This window comes from Phocoena phocoena, chromosome 14 (assembly GCF_963924675.1).
Source record: "Phocoena phocoena chromosome 14, mPhoPho1.1, whole genome shotgun sequence".
NCBI lineage: Eukaryota > Metazoa > Chordata > Mammalia > Artiodactyla > Phocoenidae > Phocoena > Phocoena phocoena.
The window spans coordinates 54506437-54523655 of NC_089232.1; the positions used below are offsets into that span (position 1 = coordinate 54506437).

General features: G+C 36.7%; 1 protein-coding gene across 1 annotated transcript in view; it reads right to left on the reverse strand.

The window, feature by feature from the left end:
- Positions 1-17219, reverse strand: part of DYNC2LI1 (dynein cytoplasmic 2 light intermediate chain 1) — a 44962-nt gene that overhangs the window by 490 nt on the left and 27253 nt on the right. Inside the window, exons 6-12 of the mRNA XM_065890900.1 lie at positions 14460-14646; positions 13468-13536; positions 12792-12869; positions 9084-9160; positions 8406-8476; positions 3107-3204; positions 2611-2703 (exon numbers count right to left, since the gene is read on the reverse strand). Of these exons, the coding sequence (XP_065746972.1) occupies positions 2611-2703; positions 3107-3204; positions 8406-8476; positions 9084-9160; positions 12792-12869; positions 13468-13536; positions 14460-14646 (673 nt within the window). The remainder of the gene's footprint in view (positions 1-2610; positions 2704-3106; positions 3205-8405; positions 8477-9083; positions 9161-12791; positions 12870-13467; positions 13537-14459; positions 14647-17219) is intronic.

Below are 17219 nucleotides of genomic sequence, written 5' to 3' on the forward strand. Positions count from 1 at the left end.
CTCTGTATCACCAAAGCAGCACTTGGAGATGAATTTATTAAAGTTTCAGACAAAATATACACTATATAGTATACACAAGTTGTTTTTCAACTAACAAAATTAAGCATCTGGCATACTTTAAGTATATAAAAGTGATCTTATTTTTAAATATTTGCTGTTCAACTCTTGTCAAATTGTGGTTGAAGTCAGCAAAGTATCAATGTTTAAAATGTACATATCGTTTGACCCAGTGATTGTACCTTTAGAATTTTATCAATAAGTATAATAGAGAAGAGCAGAAGAACAGCAATAGAAGGATATTCACTGAGCTGTGTATATTGGCACACAATTGGAAATGGCTTAGACATCTCCCAGCAAGGACTGATTAAATACATCAGTGCTCATTCACACTTAACTTCATAGGCAGCCAGCAAAAACAACAGTGGTCTTATGTGCCCCATGAAAAGGCAAATAGGTGGAGAGAGGGCAGGACACTTCCATTTTCTGTTATATACTTCCATGTCTTGATTTTTTTCACAATGAGTATATGTTCCTTTCACAATTCATAAAACAGAGGTAACTTTTAGTGGGGGTGAATATCCTGCATGAGATGACTGACCTGCAAAAGGGACCATCTAAGGGGATTGCCTCCTGGCCTCTTACATGTTGTTCAATGTCTAAGTGTACAAGGTATATTATTATTTCAGATAAGTGAAAAGTGGTTACTCCGCAAGATAAGGCAATCACTGCCCTTTGGCTAACATAACAAGTTCATTTTTGCTAGGAAAAGAAAATTAGATTCTCATTTTCAGAAACAAATTGCAGATTGTCTCTTTCATACCTATACGCTAAGTTATTAAAATTTAAGTGTTGAAAGTTTCAAAACTGTATAAAGACTTCAGAAGGATTTTTTATAGTATTAACTCTGAAGTCTTCATAGCTTCATTTATAATGAAGTTAGCTCAGTTCACCAGTTATCTTACCAGTAACTTATGGTTTCAAAGATTGTTAGCTCATAAAGAATAAACAGTAATCAGTTATCACAAACTTTCTTTAATTGAATTATTTTTACCAATGCTAATGGTGAGGGCATTGCTTTGAGATTCTATGCTAGTAGTTTCTCTCTTCTACAGACAGTAAACTGAGAGAAGATATAAATTTAAAGTTTTGGATATTAGAATGTCAAAGTTTGGAAATGGACATCAATAAAATAACTGAGCATCAACTGGTAATCATTAGCATGACTTTTAAAGCAGAAGCATACAATTATGTTAAGGTACTACATGTGCAAACTAAAATCAATTCATCTACTAAAATATCATGAATAAAATACTATGAAAGAGGCAGAATTAGGATATTATAACTTTTCAGGTGAGTTAAAAAAAAATCTCAGTCAAGAGAATGTAGAATTAGTGAGGTACAAGGGTTGAGTAAAGAAAAATATTGTGGGGCTGCTTTCCAGTTCCACTCAAAATTCATATGGTTTTAGGTCAGTTAGGGAAGATGTATTTGAATGTGAAAACTCAGGATGCTCAGAAATACTCTAGTGCTTTAACAATATGTGTGTGTGTGTGTGTGTGTGTGTGTGTATGTGTGTAAAAAAAAAGGGCTATCTAATATAAACAGATACTCTTATCAACAATGGCAGTTAGTCATTAACTCCTAGATAAATGTTAATTCAGAGATGACTTCCAACTAATCTCTATAGCCAACCTGCACACATAATAAGGGTTACATGAGGTCATTTTAGTGTCCCTACAACATGCCTCTTACTTTGCTACAGCTAAAACACCCTCTAAATATTCATGACATATTTTTCAAAAGTCTTCTGTACTTAAATGTTTTGCTTACTTATTCTAGAGCCCCTGAAGGTGAAAGGCTAGTGCTGAGAAAAAGACGCTGGTCCCCGCTTGCAGTGGGTGGTTGCTTTCAGGTTATCCTTGCAACAAAGTGACTGCCCAAGTTACACAGCTCTATAAATCCCACCTGAGAGGTGGTCAGGGCATTCAATTTACTGTGCTTATAGTAAGGGCGTGTCCTGTACAGTGTCTCATTTTATCAAACTAAAAGGAGATCTGGGAAAATCTAAATATTGGACCATGATGAGTTTACCAACTTTTGCATTCTTACGTTAGACTGTGTATCACAAATGGTGCTATCTGGCATATATGGAAAGCAGTCTCCACTTTTAATCACTTTCCTGAGAGACTCTGGGTTTTGTCAACTGCGTTTGTGTGCTTTCAGTCCTTAATTTTTCTGATACAAGAAAAGTATAGATACATCTAAATGTCCTAATAAAAAACAAAACCTTTTAAATAACCCCACAAACAAAAGAATATTATGGAAGTGTCTCCCCAACAGTGAGGTAAGAATCACTACCCATCTTCCACATAAACTGGAAAGTCCAAAAAGGATATGTGAACACCAAGTCATCTCTGGGTGGTAGAATGATAGGTGATTTTTAGTTCCTTCTTGATGCATATCAAAACTTTTTAATATATAGTGAAGATGTACTATTTAAATAATTTTAAAAGTAAAAAATTAAATAAATTGAGAAAATTTTATGGAATTCTAAGGATATTTCTGTGATAAAACTTAAGATGAAATAAAAATAAATGTTTAGGATAATACCTGATCCTTCTGAATTCTCATTTCATCAACTTCGCTTTCAGCATACTGAGGGTCTCTTGCAGGGTCCTTGACATCTTTTAATGTGCTGATACTCTGAAATCACAATTCTTCAAATCATTTCATGCCCATAGCCCAAAACCTTCAATGTGGGGTATCAACTACCCTGCAAGCCAAGTTCTCGTTCCTCCGCTGGCCATCGCTGCTGAGGGTCAGTTCAAATTCCCCCAGGTCCTCTCTCCCTCGTCTTTCAGATGTTGCCTCTCCCTTCTCTAACAACCAGCGAGAGCTCTGTTTGGAAGCAGAGTGAGAACTGTGTCTTACGCATCTTTTAAACCCCACAGTGCCTCATATACAGTAGATTTTTAGCAAATGTTTAATTGATATTTGAGCATGTGAGTAGAAAACAAAGTTACTATAATAGGCCTGCTGAAACATTTCCCAATAACTGTTGAATAGTGCTGAAAATTCTTGCTTTAAAAGAATTAGAAATATATACCTTTGGTGGAAAGAGCTTTTCATACACTTTTTTCCACAATTCCATTGGTGAATGGGCATGAAGCTTTCCAAAGTCATTGTCAGGAACAGGAGGAGATCCTAAAATTGGAAGTTTTACTCCAAATGACTGCATTGACTAAAACATTACAAACTCTACCAATAAAACAGATGATACTTATAAAAATATAAATCTTAGATCACTCATTTCTCCTTTCCTATAGTCACTATTAAAATTTACCCCAACCCAGTATAGCAAGGCCACTGGGGCAGATTCTAGTACCAGAGGAAGAGATAGAGTAATGAGTAAACTATAATTCTCTTTCCCCACATTTAAATTGCTGCTTGGCAAAAATATAAAGTTTGATATTCTCATGTGTTCATGAATGTGTAAGGAAACAGTTATTCTTATGTGCTAATGAGTAGAATGCAAACTGGGACAGCTAAATCAGAGGGTAATAAGGCACTAGTGAATACCATGAAAATACTAAAAAAGGTCACACTCTACTAACCAGCAATTCCAGTTTTGGGTGTTTACCCTAGAAATACCTGCATACATGCATTAAGGATTTCACATGGCTGCATCACTTGTATTAGTGAAAAATTGGCCACAACCGAAATGTCCATCAATAGAGGTATAGTGAACTAAATTACTATGCACAGCCATGCTCTACAACACTACCCAGCAGTCAAAGTACCAAATAGACTTACATGTGGCATTAATATGGAAAAATCACTAAGGTGTATTGAGTAAAAAAGGAAAACATCAAAATGATATAGAATGATACAATTATATTAAAACAAATAGTTTTTTCTAATGGTACTGATGAACCTATTTGCAGGGCAGGAAAAGAGATGCAGAGGTAGAGAATGGACTTGTGGACGCAGTGGGGAAAGGGGAGTGTGGGATGAATTGAGAGAGTAGCACTGATATATACACACTACCATGTGTAAAATAGATAGCTAGTGGGAAGCTGCTGTATAGCACAGGGAGCTCAGCTTGGCTCTGTGATGACCTAGAGCATGGGGTCATCACATGGGATGGGGGCGGGTGGGACGGAGGCTCAAGAGGGAAGGGATATATGTATACATATAGCTGATTCACTTTGTTCTGAAGCAGAAACTAACACAACATGGTAAAGCAATTATATTCCAATAAAAAAAGATATGGTACATATATACAATGGAATATTACTCAGCCATAAAAAAGAGTGAAATAATGCCATTTGCAGCAATGTGGATGGACCTAGAGATTATCATACTGAGTGAAGTAAGTCAGTCAGAGAAAGACAAATATCATATGATATCATATGTGGAATCTGAAAAAATGAGGCAAATGAACTTATTTACAACACAGAAATAGACTCACAGACTTCAAAAACAAACTTAGGATTACCAAAGGGGTAAGGTGGGGGAGGGATAAATTTGGAGTTTGGGATTAACATATACACACTACTATATATAAAACAGACAATCAACAAGGACCTAATGTATAGCACAGGGAACTCTACTCAATATTCTGTAATAACCTATATGGGAAAAGAATCTGAAAAAAGAATGGATATATGTATATCTATAACTGAATCACTTTGCTGTATACCTGAAACTAACACAACATTGTAAATCAACTATACTCCAATGTAAAATAAAAATTACATTAAAAAACAAAAAAAGTTTTTTCTATACCACATTCACATATATAGAAAATGGTCTGGAATATTAAACTTGATCCTAATATATACTATTTCAAGATTTTATATGGAGAATGTCTTTAGGTATTGCTCGTATAATTTAAGTTAATTTAAAATTAAGTTAGGGCTTCCCTGGTGGCGCAGTGGTTGAGAATCCGCCTGCCGATGCAGGGGACACGGGTTCGAGCCCCAGTCTAGGAAGATCCCACATGCCGCGGAGCGACTAGGCCCGTGAGCCACAACTACTGAGCCTGCGCGTCTGGAGCCTGTGCTCCACAACCAGAGAGGCCGCGACAGTGAGAGGCCCACATACTGTGATGAAGAGTGGCCCCCGCTTGCCACAACTAGAGAAAGCCCTCGCACAGAAACGAAGACCCAACACAGCCAAAAATAAATATACATGAAGTTTTAAAAAGTCCCTCTTAAAAACTGCCAAAATATACACCCTAATGAATACTGCCTTTCAAAATGAACCTGAAAAATAAAACAATTACAGTGTTTAAAAAAAAATTAATATGAAAATTTTGAAAATATGCTGCCACTTCTTGGCAATTTTCAACCCACAGTCTGAGATTTGTCATTCTTTCTATTTTAGCATCTACATGGTTCACTAAGACTGTTTCACTCTTGATCTTTCAGGGCCTCCTTACCACTTTGGTGAGTAAGACACTGATATAACCCACCGATCTTATTTAGATTTCCCAAGTCTCTTCCTTGTCCTCATTTGTGTGTGTGTGTGTGTGTATTGTACAGAATTTTATCACCTTTGTAGGTTCATATATCCACTACCACAGTCAAGATACTGAACAGTTCCATTCCCAGAAGGATCCCTTGTGTTGCCCTTTTATAACCACACCTACCTCCTCGATTCCTCCACCACCTCCCTACCTACAGTTCTGTCCCTAACCTCTGACAACCATTAATCTTTCCTTCATTTCTAAAATTTTTTCATTCCAAAATTTTATATAAATAGAATCATATTGTACGTAACCTTTTCTCATTGGCTTTTATAATTTAGTATAATTCCCTGGAGACTCACCCAAGCTGCTGTATGTATCAATTGTTTGTTCTCTTTTATTGCTGAGTAGTGTTCCATGGTAGGGATATACCACAGTTTATCCACTTACCTGTTGAATGATATCTGGGGTGTTTCCACTTTTGGGCTATTACAGATAAAGCTGTCATGAACATTTGTGTACAGATTTTTATGTGAACATAAGTTTTCATTTCCCTCACATAAATGCCCAACACTGCAATATCTAGGTCATTTGGTAGCTGCAAGTTTAGTTTTATAAGAAACCATCAAACTGTTTTCAAGAGTGGCTGTGTACCATTTTACATCCCCACCAGCAATGTATGAGTGATCCAGTTTCCTCACATCCCCTCACAAGCATCTGGTGTTATCACTATATTTTATTTTACCTATTAAGTGTGTGGTGATATCTCATTTGCATTTCCTTAATGATTAATGATATTAAACATCTTTTCATGTGCTTATTTGCCATTTGTATATCCTTTTTAGTGAAATATCTGGCCATGTCCTTTGCATATTTTCTTTCTATCTATCTATCTAGGCTGCACCAAGTCTTAATTGTGGCACATGGGATCTTTAGTTGCGGCAGGCAGACTTCTTAGTTGCACCGTGTGGACTTTTTTTTTTTTTTTTTTTTGGCTGCATTGGGTCTTCATTGCTGCGCATGAGCTTTCTCTAGTTGCATCGAGCGGGGGCTACTCTTCATTGTGGTGCATGGGCTTCTCATTGTGGTGGCTTCTCTTGTTGCAGAGCACGGGCTCTAGGTACATGGGCTCAGTACTTGTGGCTCACGGGCTCTAGAGTGCAGGCTCAGTAGTTGTGGCACATGGCCTTAGTTGCTCCACAGCATGTGGAATCTTCCCGGACCAGGGCTCGAACCCGTGTTCCCGGCACTGGCAGGAGGATTCTTAACCACTGCCCCACCAGGGAAGCCCCATGTGGACTTACTTGCAGCATGTGAACTCTTAGTTGATGCATGCATGATCTAGTTCCCTGACCAGGGATTGAACCTGGGCCCCCTGCATTGGGAGCGTGGAGTCTTCCCCACTGGGGAAGTCCTCTTTTGCATATTTTCTAATTGGATTTTTTTTTACTATTATTTATATAGTCTAGATACTAGTCCTTTGTAAAATATGTAGTTTGAAAATATTTTCTCCCCGATTGTAGCATGTCTTTTTATCCTTTTCACATGGGCTTTGTTGTGTTTTTTTTTGCAGTACGCAGGCCTGTCACTGTTGTGGCCTCTCCCATTGCGGAGCACAGGCTCTGGACGCGCAGGCTCAGCGGCCATGGCTCACGGGCCTAGCCGCTCCGCGGCATCACATGGGCTTTTAAGAGCAAAAGTTTTTAATTTTGATGGGGTCCAAGCTCCATGATTTTTAAAAAATTTATTGTATTTATTTGATAGCACTGGGTCTTAGTTGCAGCAGGCGGGCTCCTTAGTTCTCGTAATGTGAACTCTTAGTTGCTGCATGCATGTGGGCTCTAGTTCCCTGACCAGGGATCGAACCCTGGCCCCCTGCATTGGGAGCGTGGAGTCTTAACCACTGTGCCACCAGGGAAGTCCCTCCATGATTTTTTAAATTCAGTATTTTTCAACCCTTTTCTGACCTCCAACTACTTATATGGGCAAAAGATTTTCATCAGCATTATCTATCATTACAGTGATTCTCACTGCTAATGAAATTAAGTTGGTAATAATAAGTATTATAAATTCAGTATTTATAATCACTCATTGATACCTCTATTCTTTTCATTCCAATTCAATCTACAATCTCATAACAAAGACCTCTACATTTGAAGTCAAGTCAACTTTAGCTTGTAAGAGTAACGGGGGATGGGAAATAAAATGAAAATTATTGTCCATTAGAGTGTTAAAACCAAGCTATGCCAACCCCAGCATATAGAGTTGCTAGGCCTGAGAATCTCCACAATGAAAATAGCTTCTGTGAGAAGATAAGGAGTTTGCCTATATAAACGCTTGAAATTTCTTTTGCTTCATGAGTCTAGGACATCTGTAAGTTTAGGAAACACATCCCATTGGATGAGAGGCAATTTTTCATAATGAAAAATTAAGGCATACCTAGTTAGTACAACTGTGTTCTTTTTGATTTATTCCAACACTTGAATCTCAGATTTTTCATCATTGCCCATAATATATAGCTTTGAATTTCCTGACCACTCTATGCTTCTGGTTTTCTTCTAAACGCAAGGAGCTAAAATTTAAAAGTATCTGGAAATCAGTGAGGGAAAGAAAATACATGCAAAATGTTTAGTGGAATATAGATTAGAAATCTATATACAGATTTCTATATATAGATTTCTATATAGATATATATAGATATAGTGGAATATAGATTAGAAATCAGTCTCTTATGTGACAACATCCCTTCCATCACAAATATGTCAATGTGATGCATTTTGCATCAATACTGTGTATACAAAGAATAACAGCAACAATAATGAAACTGGAAATGATGGTTAGAGTTAGGAGATGTTGGAGATGAAGTGAACAGGGAGTAGGACAAAATCAATAAGCAATTAAAAAACCATTGAACAATCTTAATAAGTTCACCAACCTATTTGACTTAAAGAATCCAATCCTGCTGTGACAAACAGTGGTTTATTCTGATCCACACACGTTGATTTGCTACATGGATAAGAAGAAAAAAGAATCCAATTTAGTTTAGCAATCAAATATCCTGCCACTCTCTACTGTAAATACAAGAGCCAAGTTTTATATCTAGCCACTGGTGACAGCATTGCTCAAAATGAATGAATGAATATTAATATGATTCCAAAAATTAAAGTAGAGCACTAATAAATGTATTATAGGAGAAAAAAAATGACAGACCCAAATTACCTCAAATCAAAACCAAGGAAAGTAGCAAGGTTAAGAAAAATACACACTAAAATCATTGATTCCACTTCTAATCAATATAAAAAAGTGATAATAGCGGGAAGGCTACTGAAATGAGGGAAAAGAAGTAAAAGAAATCAGGGAAACAAGTATAATAGTATCATTGTTTTGTCTAGTCTCAAACTAAGTATTATATAACATTTTAGCTGTAAAATTTGATAAATATTTAAACAATATAAGAAGCAGAAGACAATATGAAATTATCTCTAAGAGCAGTCATCTGAGGCACTTTCCTGGTCAAGAAGCAAAAGACTTGTGAGAACAATAATCAGATGAGACAATAACAACAGCAAAAAAAAAAAGATAAAAAGATATTTAAAAAATATTTTAACAGTACCTTTTGTCAATGCCAAATGCCAACTGGTTAATAACTCCACGTATTTTTAGTAATAGAGCTTCTGATTTACTGGTAAACTAGAAAGAAAATAAATCAGGAGAATAAATTACATGCTCTGCTTTCAAATCACAGAAACAGGTAAAATAAATATGGCTTTGAACAAGTACAGATTGCAGAGAGAAATACTACCTATTTGTCCAACAATACTTGTGTTTCAGTAAGCAAAACAAAACCTTTGAATAAAGGGAAAGAAAAATCTCAGTAAATTCGTTTTAACTTACTCTTCAAACTTCATGAGTGCAGGATATTGAATGGACTTGTTTTTATGCACTGATCATTTCCGCTACTCCCACAAATGGATCGTAATCATTGCCAAAATGCAATCTGGTTGGTTAAAGAAGTAGGAGGTATGCATCATAAATAACTTTTTCATCTAAGGGCATATGACTGTCTTCAAAGCAGTTCATGTGGGAGTTGCAGATTAGTCCAACAGATACTGATACTCACTAAAACCATTTTTTAACTTCACTTCTGAATTGCCTTTGGAACCTGCAAAATAAGCTACTGAATATTCTCAGTGGTGGTCTATAACTAGAATGATCATAACCAGAACATTTTAGAGAACGAAACGGGGTGGGTACTATTAATCATTAATCTGAGAAATCAGGTGAAACTAGGACATATGGTTACCCTACAAATCTTTTAAGACTAATTTGATTTTTGGAAATACCAAAGTCACCCAGACCAAGATGTATGAAAGTGGGAAAAAACAATCTTGAACCAAAATGAGTTGTAATTATAATGTACAGAGATCCATTTTCAGGATAATATTCATTCTGGATTAAGAAGAGGCTCCAGGGAAAACATTCAATGGAGAACACTCATGTGAATATGTAAGATTTTATTTATTTATTTATTCATTCATTCATGCATGCATGCATGCGGTACGCGGGCCTCTCACTGTTGTGGCCTCTCCCGTTGCGGAGCACAGGCTCCGGACGCGCAGGCTCAGCGGCCATGGCTCACGGGCCCAGCCGCTCCGCGGCATGTGGGATCTTCCCAGACCGGGGCACAAACCCGCGTCCCCTGCATCGGCAGGCGGACTCTCAACCACTGCGCCACCAGGGAAGCCCCTGATACATTTATTTTTAAAAATTGAAAAAGTTTAGGCTTCTACTGAGACAATTTTCTAATATGAAAACTTCAGTTGAATTTTAAAAACACAAGTTTTCATCCTCATCATTATTATATTATCTATTATGTTCCCTATATGGTGAGGAAAAAAACCTCGTCACAAATGTCTTTCATAGGATGTGGGAAGTTTTCTAACTCAACCCCACCCCCATCTACTGCATCAACTGCCTTGAAAACATCCTCCAGAAATAGCTGTAGAGCTTTTACTTATGAACTCAATGCCTGGGAACTCATAATCTCCAAAAGCAACTCATTCCATTTTCAGATAATGGTAGTACTAGAAATTTCTTCCTTAATTTGAACTAAGCTCTATTGATTCCTTGTTATTGACTCTAAGAAAGCAAAGAATATATTTAATCCCTTTTCCGTGGATCAGTCCTTCGAATGTTTAAAGAGTGTTATCACAATCCTGATGCCAGAATATAATTTTATACTGTTCCTCATACATCATAATTCTAAGTCCCCTAACATCCTGTTGGCTCTCTACTGAATCTGGTTCTACTTACCAATGTTTTTGTTTGTTTGTTTGTTTTTGTTAACTTGATTAGATTGCTCATACTATCGAACCAGTATTCTTGACTGAATTATAAAGGATAAACTATAGTGTTAAAAAACAAAAGACTGCTGAGTATCATTGAACCTTGTAAAGCAGTACCCAAGTCTGGGCTGTAGGGTAAGAGTGGAAGTGAAACTGAAAGGCGGGGCTTTGATAACTCTGGCTGCTTTCTTCTTGGTGTGGGAAGCTAGTAAAGCATTATGGTTCCCCTGGTGGTCCAGAGTGCTCTTATAACCCCAACCTCTGAACCCTCTGGCTTACTGAAAGCTGAGATGAAGGAGTCTCAAATCCTTTCCCTAGTCCCTGACTTTCTAGGGTCTTTTGAACCATGGTTAACTGCAGGCCTGCTGTGGCCTGGGTTGACCTGACTTCACCTAAATTTGTATCCGTAAGACCAGACTGGCCCTGATGGATCATCAAATGTGATCTGTTCCTAAAGAAAGATAGGTATTTCCCTCAGCGAACTAACCAGAAGTAAGTATGGGGCCTTATCTAGTGGTGAAAGTAAGAAACTACAAGATCCATGGTCTTTGCTTCTGTACTCTGAATGAGTAATTTACTTTAAATTCGTCATATCTTTTTCAAAACAATAAAGAATATTTTTGTGGTTGCCAAGGGGGGGTTGGTGAGGGAAGGTTGGATTGGGAGTTCGGGATTAGCAGAGGCCAACTATAATATACAGAATGGATAAACAACAAAGTCCTACTGTACAGCACAGGGAACTATATTCAATATCCCATAATAAACCATAATGGAAAAGAATATGAAAAAGAATTGTAAAAAAAGAATATTTCCAAAGTACTCTGTCAACCTAATATGTAAGCAGATACAGTACAAACATAAAAGGTAATGATTTTAAGAAAATACATAATAAAATATATTTGGAGCATTCTGAAAAGTATAAAAATTTTAAATACAGATCATATTTTTTACTTTTCATCTTAATATACTAGCCACGAAGGCTGGGGACTAGGCCATGTTTTCTACAGGTTCCTCTGAGCACTCTGATTTAGAGGGAAAGAGAGACCATTCAAATGGGAAGAAAGTTTTTCCTTTTTTTTTTTTTAATAAAAAATGCGTTTATGTTTTCTTGTGTTAGAGGACATCCAGCAACATTTGGTCCTGCTGTGGAAGATGATGTAACAGTAATTATAAGAACCAGCCTTGGGCTTCCCTGGTGGCGCAGTGGTTGAGAGTCCACCTGCCAATGCAGGGGATGCGGGTTCATGCCCCGGTCCGGGAGGATCCCGCATGCCGCGGAGCGGCTGGGCCCGTGAGCCGTGCCCACTGGGCCTGCGCGTCCGGAGCCTGTGCTCTGCGGCGGGAGAGGCCACAGCAGTGAGAGGCCCGCGTACCGCAAAAACAAAGAACCAGCCTTTACTGAACTTTGTGTCAGACCCTGTGCTCAGCATTTCACAGTACTCAGGCTACGAATCCTCACAACAACCCTATGAAGAAGGTATTGTTTTGTCCATTTTACCAGGAGACTGAGGCTTCAGTGAGATTAAGTGACTTGTCTGAGACCACATATCTAGTAAATGGTTGCCCAGGCAGCATGACTCCCAAGTTCATATTTTTAACCTCTACAACAAACAGCATTTAAGTTTTAAAAAAATTGTTAGTCTTTTTCTCTTTTAAGAGAACATAGCTTCTAATTTTTAAGGGGAAACTAAAACATAAATAAATAAACAACCAATTTATCTCTTTAAGATTGATGGGGGTTTATGGCTATTAGAAATTTAGAACTTTTGCTTCAAAGAAATGGTAGGCTATCTAGCAGAGTGTGTTCTAGAAATACATTATAAACACTCTGTAACAAGAGGGTTTTGAGGCAATGGGAAAGGAGAGAATGACATGCATTAGTAAAAGCATTAGCATTCATAACTGTGCACCAAGCTGTTAATCTTTCCAAATTTGTTACTGTCCGTTCAAACCCAAAGGACAGGAAACGTACAAACCATTAATGATGCTCCGTAATAATGTGCAACAAATCGAAGTGTCTTGCATATTACCTTCCTCTTCTCAGAGTCAAAATCCTGAAGAAATATGTTATTAAAAAGAAAAAAGTTGAGACAACTAGTGTCTGTAGCAGAAAGGTGCAAATTATTCAATACAGAAATAGATTTTCTTATTTATTTTTTGGAACATACCTTGAGTAGGATTCCATTACCTTGGCATTTGTTTCTATAGAGAGCTGAACAGTAGCTGCAGCCTTCTAGAGCTGCAGCTACCAGATCTTTCCTTGTTTAAACACTTAGCTCAATAGAATTTAGATATAAGCACACATTTTCTAGTGCGGAATACCCCAAGGATTCTCTGACAAGCAAAGATAAGAAGAAACCAATTTTCTACTTTCTTAGATTTAAAAGTTGGGACATAAGCCCTGTCCCTTGGTGACTGGACTGGATCCAGTTTCTAAATCTTCTGCCATATCCCCATTCCACTGTATTTACTGTTCCTCACCTATTTTCTCTTTCCCAACTATATCCTCTTTTCCAAAATCTTTAAGATGTGTGACCCCTTGACCTCTCCCTCCCAGAGTCATTTTTCTCATTTCATTATTACTTTTGTTCCTCTCCTATAAAGCCTAGGCATGCATGTACAACAAGCTCAACTAGAAGTGGAAGAGCTTACCTGAAAAATATCGTATTTACTTCCAATTATGACCAGAGGAATTGGAAATGGGTCAATTAATTCACGATCCTGTTAACAAACATATTTCACTGATTCATTATAATTGTTTATTACTATGTATTCATCAATTTCCACTTATATCATTTTAAATCTTCCCATAATGTTGACATTGTTTGCTTGACATAGAGGTTGTTTCAATATTGAATTTCTTAAACTATCAATACATTTCTCAAGCATAAAACTAGAAATGACAATTCCCTAAACTATGATATTTATTCTTCATGTTGTGTCCTTTTATTTTCTTAAATATGTCACCTTCCTTTTTTTTTATTATTATTTCGTATTAACTGTTTGTTACAATAACATTTATACATGGGAACCATAAACTATCAGTTCTGTCCTGATATTACCTTTGTAAAACACACTCACATAAGCTCTGGGCAATATAAAATACTGCTCTTGGTTTTCTAGAAGATGACATTCATGATTGTATATAAAGGACTTACTTGTGTTATCATATTGCAAGTTTATAGTTTAATTATCAGATGATAAAAAGATATTGATTATGTGATAGACACTAAATGAATGTAAAGTATAGTGACGGTAAAGGCTGTTAAAATTCTATTCCTTGCTTAAAATTGTAGTCTTATCTAGCCTTTGCCAGGTGACATTTGTACAACCTGGTTTTTTATCTTCATTTTACAGAGATTATAAAATCAGTATCAAACTACTACTTTAAAACTCTATTCTTTTTGATTGGTGTAATATGCCATAACAATCACAGTAGATGTCTAACAAGACATATGAAATCTTTCTCCTTGTTTTGCCCTTACTGAGGTTTTATTAAATTGCTATAATTTTCCAGTGAACAGGTTCATCTACATGAAATGAATTTCAACTCATGCATAAAAATCTAAAGAAGTTGTTTGTGATGTTATCTTTAACTATATATGGGGCTAAGAATTCTAGGGATAATCCCAACAGTAACTCACTGGATGGTCCTTCTGCATATTGCTCCATATCTTCTGTCTCATTTCAGAAACTGCTTTAGCATTTTTCTTCCCCAGTTTCATCATCACTTTATCTACATGAAGTTTTGTGGCTTGCAACAGATTTTCCATGGTGGGCCAAAGGTCATTAGGTTTCGAAAGGTCCAAAACAAGAACAATAGAAAATGTCCTAAAGAAATAAAAACATGTTTCAAAAAAAAAAAAAGAGTCAAAAGAATTACTATTTGAAGCCATACTATACCGAAATTTATTTTCTAAAAATAACACTATAGTTTAAGAAAAAAAAAAACCCAGCAATGTTCTAAGAAAAAAATGCCAAAATTATAGCCTTATTTATTCTAGTGCTTTTCCCTAGTGATATTTAAGTGTCACAACTGAAGTTTTTGTTTGAACTAGTAATAATCCAGTTCAAATAATCGGCAAGTAATTGGGTCCAACAATGCCATATTTAGATCCACTTTTGCTGTGTGCTCCAAAGAAGGGAAGCAAAAATAATAATCACAGCAGCAGCAACAATGCAACAACCTGGTGAAGGAGAAGAAAACAGATTTACTGATGATCCTTGCTAGGAGGACTACCTACCTTATTTACTCTTAACAACAACACTTCCTAGAAGATGTTATGACGGCCATTTTATGGATTAGAAATCTGAGGCACAGATTCATATAACTAGTAAATTGTAGAGCTGCTATTTACATCCAGAGCCACGTGCCTTTCTGCTGTACCTTGCTGCCTCTCTGAAAGCACACCCCTGGCCACCACACACACCACCACTGTGACCACATGCACGTGTGCTCATGTTCGTGTAAATCTAACCTCAGCAAAAACAACCCAATTTAAAAAGGGCAAAGAACTCAAATACACATTTCTCTATTTAAAGGTATACATATGGCCAATAAACATATGAAAAGAGGCCCAATATCACTAATCATTAGAGAAACCCAAATCAAAACCACAATGAGATACCACTTCACACCCATTAGGATAGCTATGATACATAAAAGTAAAAATAAACAAAACCCCCCAGAAAATAACGAGCGTTGGTAAGGATATAGAGAAATTGGAACCCTGGTGCATTGCCAGTGGGAATATAAAATAGTACAGCAGACACTGTGGAAAGCAGTACAGTGGTTCCTCAAAAAATTAGAGGATCCTGCAATTCCACTTCTGGGTGTTTTGAAATCAGGGACTCAAATAGATATTTGTATACCAATGTCCATAGCAGCATTACTAACAATTGCCAAAGGGGGGAAATGACCCAGATGCCCATCAGTGGGTTAAGAGATGAACAAAACATGGTATATACATACAACGAACTATTATTCAGCCTTAAAAAGGAAGGGAATTCTGATACATGCTACAACATGGATGCATCTTAAAGACATTATGCTAAGTGAAATAAGCTAGACTCAAAAGGACAAGTATTATATGATTTCATTTACATAAGGTACCTAGAGTAGTCAAACCATAGAGACAGAAACTAGAATGGTGGTTGCCAGGGGTTGGAGAAGGGAGAAATAGGGAGTTATTATTTATTGGGTACAGTTTCAGTTTGGGCAGATGAAATGTTCTGGAGATGGATGGTGGTGATGGCTGCACAGCAACGTGAATATACTTAATGCTACTAAACTGTACATTTAAAAATGGCTAAAACTGAATTTTATGTTATGATAGTTTACAATAAAAAACGAACAAATATAGGAGTATTTCAGAAAATGGTCATAATAAGTATGTAGAACCATAATCATGGGCCAATATATTTTTGATCAACAGGGCAAACATTCTGCTAGTAGATATAGCAAGGAATTATAATACATGCTAGCTATAATATAGTCAAGTTATTTTGCTTAGTTTGAGCAAATCAGCTGTGTTGTGTAATTAAAGCAGAACAGTAGCTAAATTCTATACTATAGGTCTAAATCCAGAAAGTAGTCTTTTTAGACATTAATTAGCAAGATTTTCTATAAAATTATTGAGCCATTAAATTCTCTAGCCAACTACATCTATGTCATTTTAATAAGCTCAGAACCAGTTTTGCTTAATTGTAACAATATATATACATAAGCGAGGATACTATATTTTCAGAGTTTTAGTATGGTTAATGTTTAAAAAAGAGAGGACTATGGTTGAACTTTTTTTAACTGTGGTAAAATATATATAACATAAAATTTATCATTTTTTCCAAATGAAAATAACTTTGTTTTAAGCAAAGGAGAAATGGATTATTCAACTTTTTTCTAAGATTAAGATTTATGTTTCCAGTGCACTGGAAATATCTGTGTTACTTTTACCTTCATAGCAAATGACAGCTAAAAACATTTTTTTTAAAACACGACCTTTTAAAACAGGGAAGTGGACCACAGGAAATGCTGTTACAAATTATCTAAGGTCTGTGGAAATGTTCAGTGCATCTATAATTATTCTATGAATAGGCATCTTAAAGATAAACAGTATCTAAGAGCACTGGTACGGCTGCTGAGGTCGCTGGGCTTCGTCCAACATAAGGAAATTATATGTCAAATTAATTCCAGCCACAAAACACTCTGAGATTTGCAGCTACATGAGGAGTGAAATGCTTTCCATGAATTCTTCCATCACTCGGCAAGCTACTCTGGACCCAGGCCTATGGCGCCCCTGCCCTCTGTTCATCATAACCCTGACCCCTCTTCTCTCCTAAAGCAGGCTCCAGCTGCCCTGGGGTTCCAGGGAAAGAAGACCAAGGACTCACAAAGTGAGGCATTA